At 29.1% G+C, this 15,755-nt stretch overlaps 1 protein-coding gene across 6 annotated transcripts in view; it reads left to right on the top strand.

Annotated features, from left to right (window-relative positions):
• The window catches only part of Nrg (Neuroglian), a 107,136-nt gene that overhangs the window by 24,887 nt on the left and 66,494 nt on the right, over window positions 1-15,755 (top strand). For all 6 annotated transcript variants that reach the window (XR_012755765.1, XM_075360623.1, XM_075360619.1 and 3 more), the window contains exons 2-3: window positions 7,062-7,205; window positions 11,529-11,658. Coding sequence is in view for 5 of the 6 variants with exons in the window: in XM_075360623.1 (XP_075216738.1) it covers window positions 7,136-7,205; window positions 11,529-11,658 (200 nt within the window). In the remaining variant the exon portion in view is untranslated. The remainder of the gene's footprint in view (window positions 1-7,061; window positions 7,206-11,528; window positions 11,659-15,755) is intronic.

Raw genomic sequence — 15,755 nt, 5'->3', positions numbered from 1 at the left:
TACGGTAAAGAATTAAGTAATGCAGGAACAACATACTTCCTTAATCAATCGTTTACCATAAGTATTATTATGTCTATCCGTAATAAAGCTAATTGCTCTCAAATTGTATCCACTTTCTACATTTACCCTGTATTCACTGTTGTAAAAGTTCTTAAAAATAATTAAGAATTTAAATAGACCTCTAGCTGACAGAAACCTTGTAAGATTATTTAAATTGGTGTCATAATTGTTATCATAATCATAACGAGCAATATCTTTGAGGACCCTATTTTGTATTAAATTTATTTTATTTATGAGATATTCTGCACCAGATCCCCATGCTGTCAAGCCGTATCGAATAACAGATTCTCAAACAAGGATGAATAGAGTAAGCGTTTACAGTGAATTTGGTAATAGGGGTGAGATGTGGTGGAATTTCATAGCAATTAATTAAATTTTTATATATGTTTTATATGGTGATCCCATCTAAAAAAAAGAGTCAAAATGTACACCCAAATATTTGTATTTGTCAGCATTCTGGAGATGTTCACAGTTACAGTTTATGTGGTAATTTTTTATACAGTCACATGTATGACAAATAATTTTTATTGGTCTTTGGGATCGAAGATAAGGAGATCTTATATGTAAAACAACAGTTTTTTTAACATTAATAACTAGGCCTTTGTCATGAAGCCACTTTAATAGATTATTCAAATCTTCTTGCATTAAAAACTCTGCTTCTTCCAATTGCTTATGTCCAAGTGCTAAAACACTATCATCAGCGTATTGAAAAAGACGTGAATTAGAGATCACGCTAGACATATCATTAACGTACAGATTAAAAAGTGTTGGGCCCAAGATAGACCCTTGAGGCATGCCACTATCCGTTTTGTATCTATTACTATATTTATCTTTAATTTTAACAATAAGTTTTCTGTTACTTAAGTAGTTTTGTAGCATATTATTAAAGGGGCCATTAAACCCTAGCTTATTTAGGGCATCTAGAAGTTTATGATGGTCTAACTTATCAAAGGCTTTTCGAAAATCTAAAAAAGTAAGATTACATGGTTACATTTATTTAAATTAATATTGACAAAATCAGATAAATCATTTATAACATCATTAGTCCCAATCCCCTTTCTGAAACCATATTGAGTTTCACCGATTAATTTGTTATCATCAAGGTACTTAGTAACATGCATAGAGACATACCGTTCAAAAACTTTTTCGATACATGACAGTATAGAAATTGGACGATAATTATTTAAATCTTTAAAATAACCAGCTTTACAGATAGGTCTAACAATAAACATCTTCAGTAGATCAGGAACCCTCCTTGATTTAATTATATTGTTTACTATAATTGAAATTAAAGGGCTGACTTTATAAACAACATATTTCAAATCTTTGATCCGTATGCCATCTACACCGGGCGATTTTTTATCATTCATAGATGAAATTATGTTATCTATTCGTTTAGGAGAACTTAAAGGTAAATGAAAAGACACAAGCTGCATGCAATTGCCACCCGTGAATTTCCAGAACTTATATATACAATTATGTTTAATATCACCTACTGAAGTTACAAAGTGTTTACCGATAATGTCTGCAGCAACCTTACCCACGTCATTAAATGTACCGCTTACATGTTTAATTATAGTATCGTCTAAGTTACGCTTAGAGGGTAACCCCATCAAAGAGTTAAGTAGTTTCCAGTTACCCTTAATATCATTCTTTTGAAAATTTTTTAATTTATCATTAAAATACTTCTTTGCTTTTCGTATTTCAATATTAATTTTATTTCTATATAATACGTAATTTTTCCGATTTTCCAGGTTAGCTGGTGCTTTTTTCCATTTTTTGAACAGTTTGTCTCTATACTTTATTTTATTTAGAATGTCATCCATGGCTTTTTTCTATTTTGAATTTTAATCCTATCACTATTTCTGCGAACTAAAGAACAGTTATATACAGGATTAATTATATCAACGAATTTCTCATATGCAGATGGATTATTATCCATGTTATTACCTAAGGTGTCATAATTTATGCTATCTAACTTATATCTAATTAAGGCATTATCTAAGTAAAATGAACCATGACTGTCATCCATCGGTCGTTGGGAGGAATTCATGTACAACCGATCTGCTATTACCACATAGTGATCAGAAATTTTAGTTTCAATTACTCCAAAAAAAACGTAATCAGGAAAGCCTCTAATAAAAATGTGATCTATACAAGATCTAAGAATTACTCCATCTCTTATTTCCTCCCTCGTTATATCAGATATGCAAGACATGAATCCCATTGTATGTAATAAGGTTTGTTAGTAACTAACTACAGTATTTTCCTTAGTAAGATCAATGTTCATATCTCCAATTAAGACCACAGTATTATTATTACAATTATGTAGAATATTTTCAAGATTATGTAAAAATTCATGAACATTTAAATCTGGCGGTCTGTAAAGCATATTTTCGTAAAATCATTGGTCTTAACGCCCAATTCCACTGAAACCTAAATGCATAATAGTTCACAACTTGAGATAGTCAAATCAAACATTATTCTTTCAGCACTGAGTGTGCTACGACAACAAATAATTAAAATACCACCACCAGACCTAATATTCCGGACACAGTGATAGGAGTCACAGCCATTAATCTGATAAAAATCAATTAAACTTATTTCATTATCCGTAATGTTTATTTCCGTGAGAACTATCAAATCTACGTTACTATTACCTAGGTGAAACAAGAATTCATCCCAATGACCGCGAATAGTCCTAATATTTAAATGAAGTATACTCAGTTTCGATAAACTGGAGTAATCTTGCAAAAATTCATCTAGGTTCGAGTAGTAATTATCAATAGCCGAAAACCAGCCATTAAAAATATTATTTTCATTAATGTTTTCCATTTCAATAGAGATTCGAAAATATGTCTAAAACGCACAGATTACATAAGCTATAATTTGTATCCAAACATAATATAAACATTTTATTTAGAAACATATAAATTTTATTTGTAAAGACTGACTTAATACTAATCGTTGTTATGACTAATGTCTTATCTACATAAAAACACAGTCTAACCGATTTTGTTAAAGGGGTGAGAGAACATATATTTTATAGAACAAACGCTCGAATAAGATCGTAGGTGTAACTTAATGATATCAGTATCATATTATATGATATCAATGTCGTCACCATAACAGAGATAACATTTTTGAGATTGGCTCGCATGAGAAATACATAGTGTTATAAAAGTCAATTATCCTTATCAATTTAAGCCAGTTTCTAAAAATAAAATATTTTTCATTAAACTATGATTCACTTTAAGAAATAAACTGATGCTTATAAACATAGAAAAGCAGCTGCTGAATTGGCATAAAATTAAATTAAGTGAAAGTCTTCCTTTTTTTATACTATTGGAACAGTAATACCAAAACGAATCTTGAGTCATCAATAACAGAAAATGATAAATATAAAATGCAATAAAAAGATAGAAATAACTAGCACGTTTAATAACTTACATTTACAGAACTGATTGTAATGTACATAATAATATTATTACGAAACAATTTTATTATACTCTTAGGGATAACGCTATCATAGTTACAAATTTATATAACTCACTTTTTTGCAGATCCGCCTCAGTATTAATTTGAATAGCAAACCCATCTTCACTTTTCTTAACAAATATTTTACCATTTCGTACCCAAACACATTTGTACTGAAGTTCACCTGCTTTTTGTTTCGTTTTATAAAGTAAGTCTTTTATTGATTGTACTAGATTTTCATTAATATATACTTTTTTGTCACTTCCATCTGTATGAACCATATCATTTGTTAGCTTCTCGTGCTTTTTGCTGATGCAGAAATCTCGCGTTTTTCTGCTGTTAAATTGCACTATGATTGGGGATGAATCAGTTTTCTTCCTACTAGGTAGTCTATGAACCGCTTCCACACCGTCCAAGCTGAAAGGAATATCTAGTTTATCAGTGATTTTCTGAAGAGAGTCATGTAAATTTTCTTTACGGTTTCCATCGGGGTGTAATTTTAGCCCGTGAATTTCAATATTTTTGTTTCTTCCATATTGTTCGAGCTGTATGATTTTTTCTTTTAGCGAAGTGATTTTCTTATCTTTCTCTGTTACGCTTTCTCGGAGTTGTTTCACTTCTTGGAGAAGATCCCTGTTAGATTTCTGTAATTCACTAATTTCATTTTTAATATCGTCATAGAACAGGGATAGCCTACCAAGTTCATTTTTGGCCCTACTGGCAGAAGCTCTGACAAAGCTGAAGTCAGAGCTTCTGACTTAGAACTCAAAGCTGTTCTAAAATGATAACTTTTAATTCATTAATACTGGTGAAATCTAATATTTCTTTGGTCAAATCCACTGATTTGTTGTCAGTAAATTTGACTGATTTGCGACACTCATAACACATCCACTCTTTTTTCTTTTTCTGCGACATTCGCTGATATGTATTCTCCGTAATTCCAACGCATTTATGGTGGTAACCATATAAACAAAAGCGACAAATAATATATGTTCCATCAATCGGTAATTCTCCCTCACAGGTATTGCACTTCTTCATTTTCAAATATATTTTATCAAACAGGATTACAATATAATAAAATATTTAACATTGGCATATAAAATACAACATAATTGTTCAAGAAAATATACAGTTGTGTATTTAAGATAAGAACTGCTATCTACAACACTCTGAACAGGAATGCGACACACGTCTATTCAGTACAGCAGCCAGACGCGAACTTTTAAAGAGTAGTTAGATAATTTGTGTAGTTAATGTAATTATTCATTTAAGATTTACACAGAATTGTTTTTGTAAATAATTTATAAATTATCAATATGTTAGCAGAATTATCAGATATTCAAAGAGTTTTTAATCAGTCATATCTGATAAACCACTGATGCTCTCAATTGCCCAAAAAAAGAACTTAACATTTTCACTACATGAATGTATTTAGTGATTTGTCTATAAAGTCGGTATAAATCATATACATTTTATTCCATTACTCAAGGGAATTTGATAAATTTTGTGGACCTTTTGTTACTGTAGTTTCATATTCAGAATTTTACTGTAGTTCAGAATTTTTTAATATAGAGTTTTGAATTGCATAAGTATACAGTTCAGATAGTATTCATACTCTTAAATTAGTCATCCTTGTGTTCTATTTCCTTAAAACACAACGCAACTTGTGTTTTTTAGGGTATTTGAATGTGCATATAATAATACTTTTTAAAATTTCAAGTAGTAACTCAAATGAAATTAGTAATTAATAGGAATCATTGCAATTTTCTCACTGATTTATTCACATTTTTGGTTCATATTATTAGGTAGTATCATCACTGCTTTCCAAATTATTTTTTCATTCAAGTAGAAAATAATCTTTGAAGTGATCTTTAGAAATTATTGATCTTTTTATTCACCTTTTTTACCCCAGTGTATATTTAATATTTATATCATTTTAGCTGTAATAGTATTTATTAGTTTATATTTATTTATAATTAATTCACTGCATTTAACCCCAAAGTTTTTGTGTGTAAATATGGAATGGAAATTTTGTAGCCTTATGAAAAATACTATGCCTGTCCGGGATATGAACCCACGACCTTTTGGATGAAAAATGAAATCTGCTAGCTGCTATGGAGTTTGGCTGAGATTTAATTATTAAGCTATTTTTTATTTTGAATTATGCATTTATTTTAATTAGTATTCTTCACCTGTTAGTTGTGCTAATTCTTGTTAGGAGGTGGTTATGTTTGTTGTAATTGTAATTGCCACTTGTTCCATATTAATGATTTCATCAGGGTAACCATACTAATTTATTTTAATACTATTGGTTAATCAATAATTATTTCGGAGCTATTATTTTATATTTGATTCTAATAAAAATAAATCATGGCCTGGAGACATGAGGTTGTATTCATTCGTTTTCTAATTGTCTTTTTTTTTGTTTAGTAAAGCATTTTCCTTTCATTGCAAGTGTATTATTTTAGTCAAATAAAATAATTGCTATTTTATTTATGTCTCTGACTAGTTTTTTATATATAATCTTTATTAGTCATTTATTTTATAAATTTTGGTAAAATGGATTGCTTCTAATTTTGTTACTCATCAATTCTTCCTTTTTTAAATAAATATATTTTGCTTTATCAGTATATTTATATAAAGCACTACGTTATCAGAATTGTAATATTTAGGCATCAAATAGCATGAGCTGGAACAGTTTTTAAAATTATGATATTTTTGAATTAGCCTATGATTATTTGGATGATTCACCTGATAATGGTTAACAGAAATTATGAGTCCAGTGATCGATGCATCCTTAGTAACAAAATAGAAGAGTTATTCATTGTCAAATTCTGTAATGCTTTGTTATAATAAGGTTTAAATATTATTCTTAGAATTCAGTTTTTGAAAAATATTTAAATGGATTTTAAAAATGTGGAATTTTATTCTAACGGTGTTTGTCAAAAATCTCAATTTATGTTCCTGGTATTTCATTTAATGGATTATGATTTGTAAATCTGCTGTTCATTACTGAACATGAGTATGTTTAGTAGACACTTTCTCATCAAATGTGAATAGTGTTTTCATCATTGCTGATGTATATATAGCAATACATAAAAAAACAATTTATTACAATAAAATCTTGATATTAGGAGAAAAGTGGGTAAAAGTTTTTTTTAATATTACAGTAATTATGGTCTTGGTTTCATATTGCAAAGTGTGTGTGAGTGCGCGTGTTCAGTTAGTCCTTGTAGGCAGCTAATTTCCTTTTTTTTACTTAGTACTTAAATTAAGATATGCAGTAATATTTTTATGTAACTTAGTTTTCATAAATTTTAATCTGTAAGAAGCAAGATGCAGTATTTATTGGAAGTCGTTATCCAGTTCGTTCTATGTTTATGTAGAATATAAACATCATATATTATATTAATATAAACATCATTAATCTATATCATAAATTAATGTAGAATATAAACATCATATATTTATTAGAAATATTAGTTTATTTCTTGTTTGATTACTAATTAATCCATTTTTTACAGGTGACTGGTGAGGTGGAGGTGGGGCTTTTGGCCATTTCAGGAAATTGTTGGTTAAACAAGAAAATTTTTAGAAAATGTTTTTCGTAAATCTAATCGTAGTAATTAACTTAGGTATTTTAGTTACTTCAGTCTTTGTACGTGCAGGTAAGTAAAATAAATTGATGCTTTAACAGTAAGTTAGTATAACATAATTAAGAACGGACATCTGCCCCTCTAACAGCAAATCTATGTATTTTTTATGTTATAAAAGGCAATTTTTTTTATAAAAGTGTTTATTCTGTATTATTCTTAAATTATTTAGTTAAAAGTGAATGCACTTTCTCAATATTTAATTATGAAATGTTGATGCTTTATTTTGTAGGCCTTAGGAATACTGTGTAGTGTAGATTTTATTACAAAGTGAACCCTAGTAGTTATAGGTTGTGATATCTTTTCAGATATGAATGCTTATTGTTGTAATTACTGTTGTCTTAATCTGATCTATTCCACTACTGAGTTGAGGCAGTGTATGTAATGCATAGAATTAAATTGTTATCTCTAATTACATAAATACTAATGAATTACTGCTTTTGATGTATATAAAATGTTAATTTGTAACTGTATTTTAGCACATACAATAATTATTGCGTTAGTTGAGTAAATATCCTCATACTTATACAATATATGCAGTATAATCTATTTTTTAACTGAAGTTATTAATCTTCTAAATGTTCTAAATATTTTTTAGAAAACATATCAGAACATCTTCTAAATGTTGTTCTCCCAAAAAGTGTGCTTTTTTTTACTTTCTAATTATTTAATGTTTATTGTTTACATTTAGTTGTTGTTTACTCAAAATCTTGAGAACTATTTTGAATGCTAAGTGAAAGATCTTATTACTTAAACTCTTTTTTTTTATATAGATAAAATGAAGCTTAATATTGATTTATAAAGCTACCTTGTACAGAAAAAAGATTATTTTATTGATCAGTTCATTTTTACAAGATTAACCTTTTCAATGTATTTTTCTCTCTCAAACTAATGTGATATAATTATTATAGTATCACATTGGAAAATTGGATTTAATAATACTAACCAGGTTTTGTCATAAAATTATTGATAAATAATTTTCTGAAACATAATTAACATTTCTGTTTTACAAAAGGAATCCTTTGATACTCTCCTCAATTTCATCAAATTTTTGGTTACCCTAAAGTATATTGATTCAGGCGATAAAATAATATTATAATGAAATAGCTATATTATTGTTTGTTAGCGTATATGTCCACGTAAAGTAGTTATTTTTAATTTGAAAAAAAAAAAAACAAAGAGCTAATGATCTCACCTCAACAGTGTAGGTAGGTTTTCAGATTTACAGAATAATTTATATTCTGTTAAAGATAAATACTGGTGTATAACCTCATCACGTGTAAAAGATGAGTTATAATTTATACGTAATTATTAATAACAGGGTCAATCCATTTGTAAGTGATCCAAGAGTGTGGTTACTTGACCAATCCAAAAAAAAATTTTAACTTGCCCACTTGTGTCCTACATGTTTCAGGACCTTAAAACTATTTTTTTTTTATTGTATTACTTAAGCAGTTTACTTTTGGCGGCCATTTTGTTATGGTGTGCACACCTATTTTTCTGATTGCAAGGGTTTATGGAAAAAATCATAACTAAAAACTATTGGTCCTGGAGGGATGAAACAAAAACCTATTTATTCATATTTTCCCAAGCTAAAAGATTAGTCCAGTGGTTTATTTACCCATCACTCTTCTTTCTATGAGAAAATTACCAATAAATTTGAACATGAAAAATAGTGAAATTTCACTTTTGGTAATTTTTTGAGGAGGAAGGGTTGGCATACACAGTTTGTGTATGCACAGTTTGCATACACAAACACAGTTATTGAATTATTGAATACACATTACACAGTTTGCAAAGTACACAGTTTGTGTACTTTTTTATATTTAGATATTTATTAGTAGTTTTACCATAAATAATATTAATGGTGATATATTTACCCTTAGATTTTTATACATTTTTGAAAACTAATTTTTTTTTAATTAAAATTTTGGCTTCAAAAAGCTGATGGGGCTGGTGGCAAAAATCTCAAATTTGCACAACTTGCAGTGTTTTTGTAGATGTTTATGGCAAATAAAAAAGTTTCTTATGTGTACTTGTAAAAATGTTATAACCTCTCAAAAATCATGAAAAACCTGTTAAAAGTGATACCATTTTGACTCACAAAATAAGTGTTTCAAAGGATTTTCTTGTCTTCTTGGCACTTTAATATTTTTATACTTGTTGAAATAGACTTGTTTGAATCATTCAACTGCAGTGTTTGTGTTATAACAGGCGCTTGAAGTCATTTCCAGTCGTCAGGAAAATTCATGTTGCAACATGCTCATTTATGCTTGTTGCGTCATGAAAACTATTAATTTGTTGTTCAAGATGAGATACAAAGTTTCCATTAGGTCAACAGCCAAGCCTAGGTCACAGTTCACCCTTTTGTGTTCTATTTCAAGGAAAATTATGTATTACAACCCAAAAGTGTCGGAATTTTAAGTGATCACTTGAAGCACGATGCAGCAACATTTTATTGCTTTCAAAACCTTTTAACGGACTATATCAAGGAAGTACATCAGAACATTAAAAAATTTAACTATTTTACTGATGGTGCTTCAAGTCACTATAAAAGTAAAAAAAAAATTAATTTGTGCAGGCACAAAAAGTACTTCGACCTTGAAGCTGAATGGCACTTTTTTTGGATCATTCCATGGAAAAAACACCTGTGATGGTGTGGGAGGAACAACAAAACGAGAGTTGGCAAAGGCCATTAAAAAGTGGAATATCAAATTTTGATAAAATTTTGTAATTACAATCTGAAAAACGTATATTTTGATTAAATCAGATGAGGTAGCTAAGATTTCAGAAATTCTAAAAACTCGTTTGGCTGCTGTGAAAGAGTTTTTGGTAGTAGAAGCTATCACAAGTGTGTTCCTGTGTCAGAAGGCATTGTAAGATGTTATTTTACTTCAGACTCCAAGGACTACGAAGACCATTCTGTGTCAAGTATTGTACCACTTTCACTTAAGGAAAAAGACTATTGCTTGTGTTATGATGATTAGTTGTAGATAGGAGAAGTGGTAGATATTATCCTTGAAAATGACAATATGCAGGTTCTTTTTTCCACCTAGCTGAACCACGCACATCCTTTCAAAAGTCTTAACAAGACAAAGTGTGAGTACTGATCTGCAAAGTCCTGAAAAAGTTGACATCACTTGAACTAACTGCAGTGACAGGTCGTTCTCACACAATTTCAAGAGAATTATCACAAGAGATATTACAGCTGTTGGTTAACCATACCAAATAATAAACTTTCATTGCTACAAAAACAGGCTGTTTCATTGAGGAATAATTAAAATTTTGCTATAATCTATTTTTTCTTTGATAGTGTTTACAAAAATAAAAATTAATTCTTAAAATATCAGTTTATGTAAGTTTACAAACATATTTGAATAAAAATTGTATTAGGTTACTGGTATTTGTTGTTTAAGTTATTAAATTACGACTTATATTAATAATTTAAAAAAATTATTTTAAAAATTTTGATAATGTAAACTTCAACAACATAGATGCTAAATATAAAAAAAATATAAAGTGCAAAGAAGACAAGGACCCCCTTGGAGCACTTAGTGAGTCAAAGTGGTATCACATTTAACAGTTTTTTCATGATTTTTGAGAGGTTTTAACTTTTTTATTAGTACAATACACAAGAAAACTTTTTATTTTCCATAATCATCTACAAAAACACTGCAAGTTGTGCAAATTTGAGATTTTTATCACCAGCCCCATTAAAGTTATTTGAAGCTAAATTTTGAATTAAAAAAAAAAATTAGTTTTCAAAAATTCATAAAAATTTAAGAGTATATCAGCATTAATATTATTTATCGTAAAACTACTAACATACACCTACATATAAAAAAATATTTCAAACTGTGTATGTCATCCCTGCCTCTTAAAAAAAAAAAGACCAAAAGTAAAATTTCACCATTTTTATTGTTAATTTTCCAATAGGAAGAAGAGAGATAGGTAAATAAACCACTAAACCAATCTTTTACCTTGAGAAAATATGAATAAAGAGGTTTTTGTTTCATCCTTCCAGGACCAATAGTTTTTTAATTATGATATTTTTCATAAACCCTTACAATCACAAAAATAGGTGTGCACGCCGTAACAAAAATGGTTACCACAGGTAAACTGCTTAAATAAAAATTAAAAAAAAAAAAAAAAAATAGTTTTAAGATCCTAAAACATGTAGGAAACAAGTGGGTAAGTTTCAATTTTTCTTTGAATTGGTCAAGCAACCAGCTTATTTTTTTGGGGGCACTTCAAATGGATTGACCAAACAGTTAGTATGAATTTCCTGAAAAAACAAAAAAAAACAAAAGGTTTTATGTGTTATTTTCTTTGTTTCAGTCCCTTCCCCACCACGTATTGTTAAGCAGCCTCCCACAGAAGAATTATTATTTCAAGTTGCAACACAACAAAACGAAAATGACAAACCATTTATTATAGAATGTGAAGCTGAAGGAGAACCTGCACCTAAGTAAGCATTTAATTTATACATAAGATTAGAATTTTAAATTTTTAAAGAAATTGAAGAATGATATTTTACCATATTTTTTATTTGCAAAAAATGTGTTATGTTTTTCAGGAGGGAATATTGTGTTCATTTAAATATTTTTTGGTGTTTTAATAATCATCATTGTTTTTTTCCAATATATGATCTTATTTTGATATGTTTTTCATAAACACCGTTTTTTTTTAATATTTAATATTATTCAATGAATCCCCTTAGTAATTATAGTAAAATGGAGTAAATGTAAAGAAGAAATTATATTTTTACAGTTTTATTTTTTAAGAAGAACTTTTTTGGAATTTTATTTGTCAATTTTCTTTTAAAATATTGAATTTTCAAAAATAAAATAAGTACTACATAATGAGCGATGTCTTTCCATGTAATAGAATTATGTTTATCAAATTTTATTACATATAATGAAATAGTCTGTATTATTTTTCTTCGAATTTGAATTAAATAACATGCTAATTTTTAATTTGTTCATTAATGTTAATATTTTTCTATTTTATCAAACATTTTTTATTTAAATCATTGCTATTTCTTTTATATAATAAATTTTTTGTGATTCATATTCAGTTTTTAAAAATCAATATTTTAGGAACTAACAAGCACTTGATATTGAATGAAGGTAAAATTACTCTTAAGAAATTATGAATTATCTTAAGAAAGAATGAATTAAGAAAAAGTAATAACATCTTCTTTTACTTACTGCAAAGGTGTATTCATTGATTTGAAAATAATATGAATAATTTTATTTTCATGTAATTATTACTTTTAATATGAATCCAATTCCGGCTAATGAGTTTAGTAAATACAGCTTAGTTTATTGACTACTGCAATTTATTAAAGTAGTCATTACTACATCCTCAATTTGTCTGTTTTATATATTCCAATCTTTGTTTTCCTCTACAGTTATAACCTTCTATACATCCTATCACTAAACAAATTGGAAGTCATAATAGATAGACCACTGATGATCATCTGGTTTATCTCTTTACAAGATTCTGCCATAAATTTTTCAGTTTTTTTTTTTAATTCACTTGAAACCTCTTGCTGAATATTTATCAACTCGTCTAATTTTCAATATTCTTATTGAAAACCAATTTTATTTTAAAAAATCTCTTCTCTTTTCCAATGTAATTTTCTTTTTTATATCTATCTCCAATAATTATTTTCCTTCCTTTCTATATCTTTCTTTCAACTAATCTTTCTTTGCTGATTTTCAACTTTTATTATTTATATTTCTAGAACCTTTATTTACATTTGTCATTCATCCATTAATTCTAATGAATGTTTTTTCCTAATTTTTTGTTACCTTTATTTCTTTCTTTCCAATACATTTTCTCATTACGTGGAAATGATAGGCATTCGCATACGCTTAACGATTTAAAGTATGCATTTTAACAAAAATCTATACATGAAAGTAAACTTTAAAACAACTTTCCAAGGAAATTTTTTTCCAATTTTAAATGTGGGACATGGGTTTCCTTCTGGATAATAAATAAAAACTTTCTATCCCTCCATGTTGCTAGACTAATGCTAGGTAATTCAGTGTGCTTTTAATGAGATAGATTTTTCTGAAATAATGTAACTACAAATTATAAACTATTTTTTTCTGTCACATTGTTTAAGGAAGTTATAAATTGGAGTTATATTGAAATAAAATATTCTGTTATTTATACAAATCATACAGGTAATTAATATTTTTACTGTTATTGTGATGTTATTTATTCTTTATGATACGGTAATGAGAAATAGATTGTAATCGTTATTTAATAGACAAAAAGTATTGGTGTTTAATTTAAGAAATTATGATAATGTTGTAAATAAATCAGCCTACTACATATAAAGCATTTACCGTTTCCTCCTACAGAAATATTTAGAATATGTCCAAAGAGTTTATCTTTATAATTATATTTCCATTATTACTGATAAAACCTATTTTAAGGTATTGTTAGAATATTACAATATTTATTACACCAATTTTGTTATAATTACTCAAATTAAATATAAAATATTTATCAAATTAATAAGAATATTTATTTACATTTTTTACTTGTTTTTGCTACATTTTTAGTAAAAATTTTAACCAGTAATATATTTTGTTTGGCAGTTTTTACAATAACATGTTTTTGATACTACCATCATCGGTTTTATTAATGTTTTTAAAAAGGATATATAAATAATTAAAAAAATTAATTTATATTACATATCTGGCTGTTGTCTGATAATAAAATGATGCAATTTTATTTAATTTAAAAACTGTAGCTCATTCAGAGTATTAGCTTATTATATAGTATTAGGTTAAACAATTTTTTAAACTTCATCATTATGTTGCCATTTTTTCAAAATGCTTTATTTCGTTAATTTTTTTGTAAAGTGGGTTCTGAAAGTCCCTGTTCTGTATGCTTGAGAACTATGTGGAACATTCTGTTCTTTCAGTGTTGGGTTGGTTGCCCTGTGAGTTCTTTGGCATTGCTCAGTAATAAACTAAGGTGTCGGTTTTTGAGTGGTGATTGAATGTGCTTCATTCTGCTTTTTGTTTCGTTTATTGGAATCAATAGTTGTGAGAAATGTAATGGTCCTCTTGGTACATGAACGCATTTTTCATGTTGAATGTGTCTTTCATGAAAGTGACAAGTATACTGATTTAGAAAAGCACAAGTTTTCTGAAAGTTTCCAAATGCGCTTGTTCCTCACTGTAATGCAGTCTGAACTGTTATCGAAAACATTTGGCCAATGGGCTCTGTTGAGTACGCTGATTGAAGTGGAAGACCACCTAAACTAAACAAACAGAAGCTGCTTGATATTTTGGATACTATGGTAGAAAATGCATCAAACTCAATACATTAGTTAGCACAGCAGCAAGATATCAGACTTGCTATTGCACATAAAACTGTTAAAAAGAACTGAAACACTTCTCCCGTACAAAGTAATATATGCTCAACTGAAACTTACAGTTCATGTGAAAAGACTAATTGTCAGTAGTTTAAACGTTTTATTGATCAAAATTCAATAGGTATCCTCTACATTATGTTTTTTACATGTGGAGTGTAGTTTCATCTGGGAGGGAATATTAATTCACAAAATACATGATTGTGGTCAACAACTAACCTCCGTGTATTACACGAACAACTTTTACGTAAAGCAAAACAAAAATTGGAGTCTGGGTTGGTGTGAATAGAACGCACATTGTGGGCTCAATCTTTTTGGAAAATACAATTAATAGTGATCATTATTATGCTGTATTAACAAACTTTATTAAGTTAATTAATGGAAGTGGAGTTCAATCATGGTAGGTTCCAACAAGATGTCCCTTAGGAGAAGAAAACAGAGACTTCTCAGAAATGGTAGGGAAGATTACCAGGATATAGCAAGAAGGTATATTGAAACTAGAAGGGCCCTTAACAGAGCAATTAAGAAAAGAAAAAGAGAGTGCTGGAATAATCTCTGCAGTGAGATCGATACTGACCCATGGGGCCAATCTTATCGTATAGTAACTAAGAAGTTCGGCAGACTATTACCTATTTTGGATAAGGCTAATGCTGAAATGCATGTGGCGAGATTGTTCCCTAGCATGATAGCCGATGATAGTGGACCCACACCATGTGAGAGCAGGAGATTTACTATAGATGAACTGCAACTAGCGGCCAAAAGTCTGGCTTTAAAGAAGAGCCCTGGACCGAACAGAATCCCTGCAGCGATGATCAAAGGTTTAGTCCAGAAGACTCCCTGGGAAGTATTAGAGGTTGCCAGTTACGGTTTGGAGAGAAGAGTTTTCCCCGCGTGTTGGAAAGAGGCCAGGGTGGTGCTCCTTCCTAAAGGTGCATCCATGGAGGAAGACGCCACTTACGGACCCCTGAGCCTATTGAATACCATGGGGAAACGAAAAAATGCTGGCGGGCCATATTATTCGGGAACTAGAACAGGGAGTCGGGATTAGCCCAAACCAGTATGGTTTCTGGCAGGGGCGGTCCACTGTGAAGGCCATCTGTAGGATTTCGGACTGGGCTAATGAAGTCAGAAGAGGCACTTGGCGCACAAGACGCATTCCATTAATGATT

The sequence above is a fragment of the Lycorma delicatula genome, chromosome 3 (genome assembly GCF_047948215.1).
Source record: "Lycorma delicatula isolate Av1 chromosome 3, ASM4794821v1, whole genome shotgun sequence".
NCBI lineage: Eukaryota > Metazoa > Arthropoda > Insecta > Hemiptera > Fulgoridae > Lycorma > Lycorma delicatula.
The sequence above is the reverse complement of the archived record's forward strand: the minus strand, read 5'-3'. Positions and strand labels throughout refer to the sequence as shown.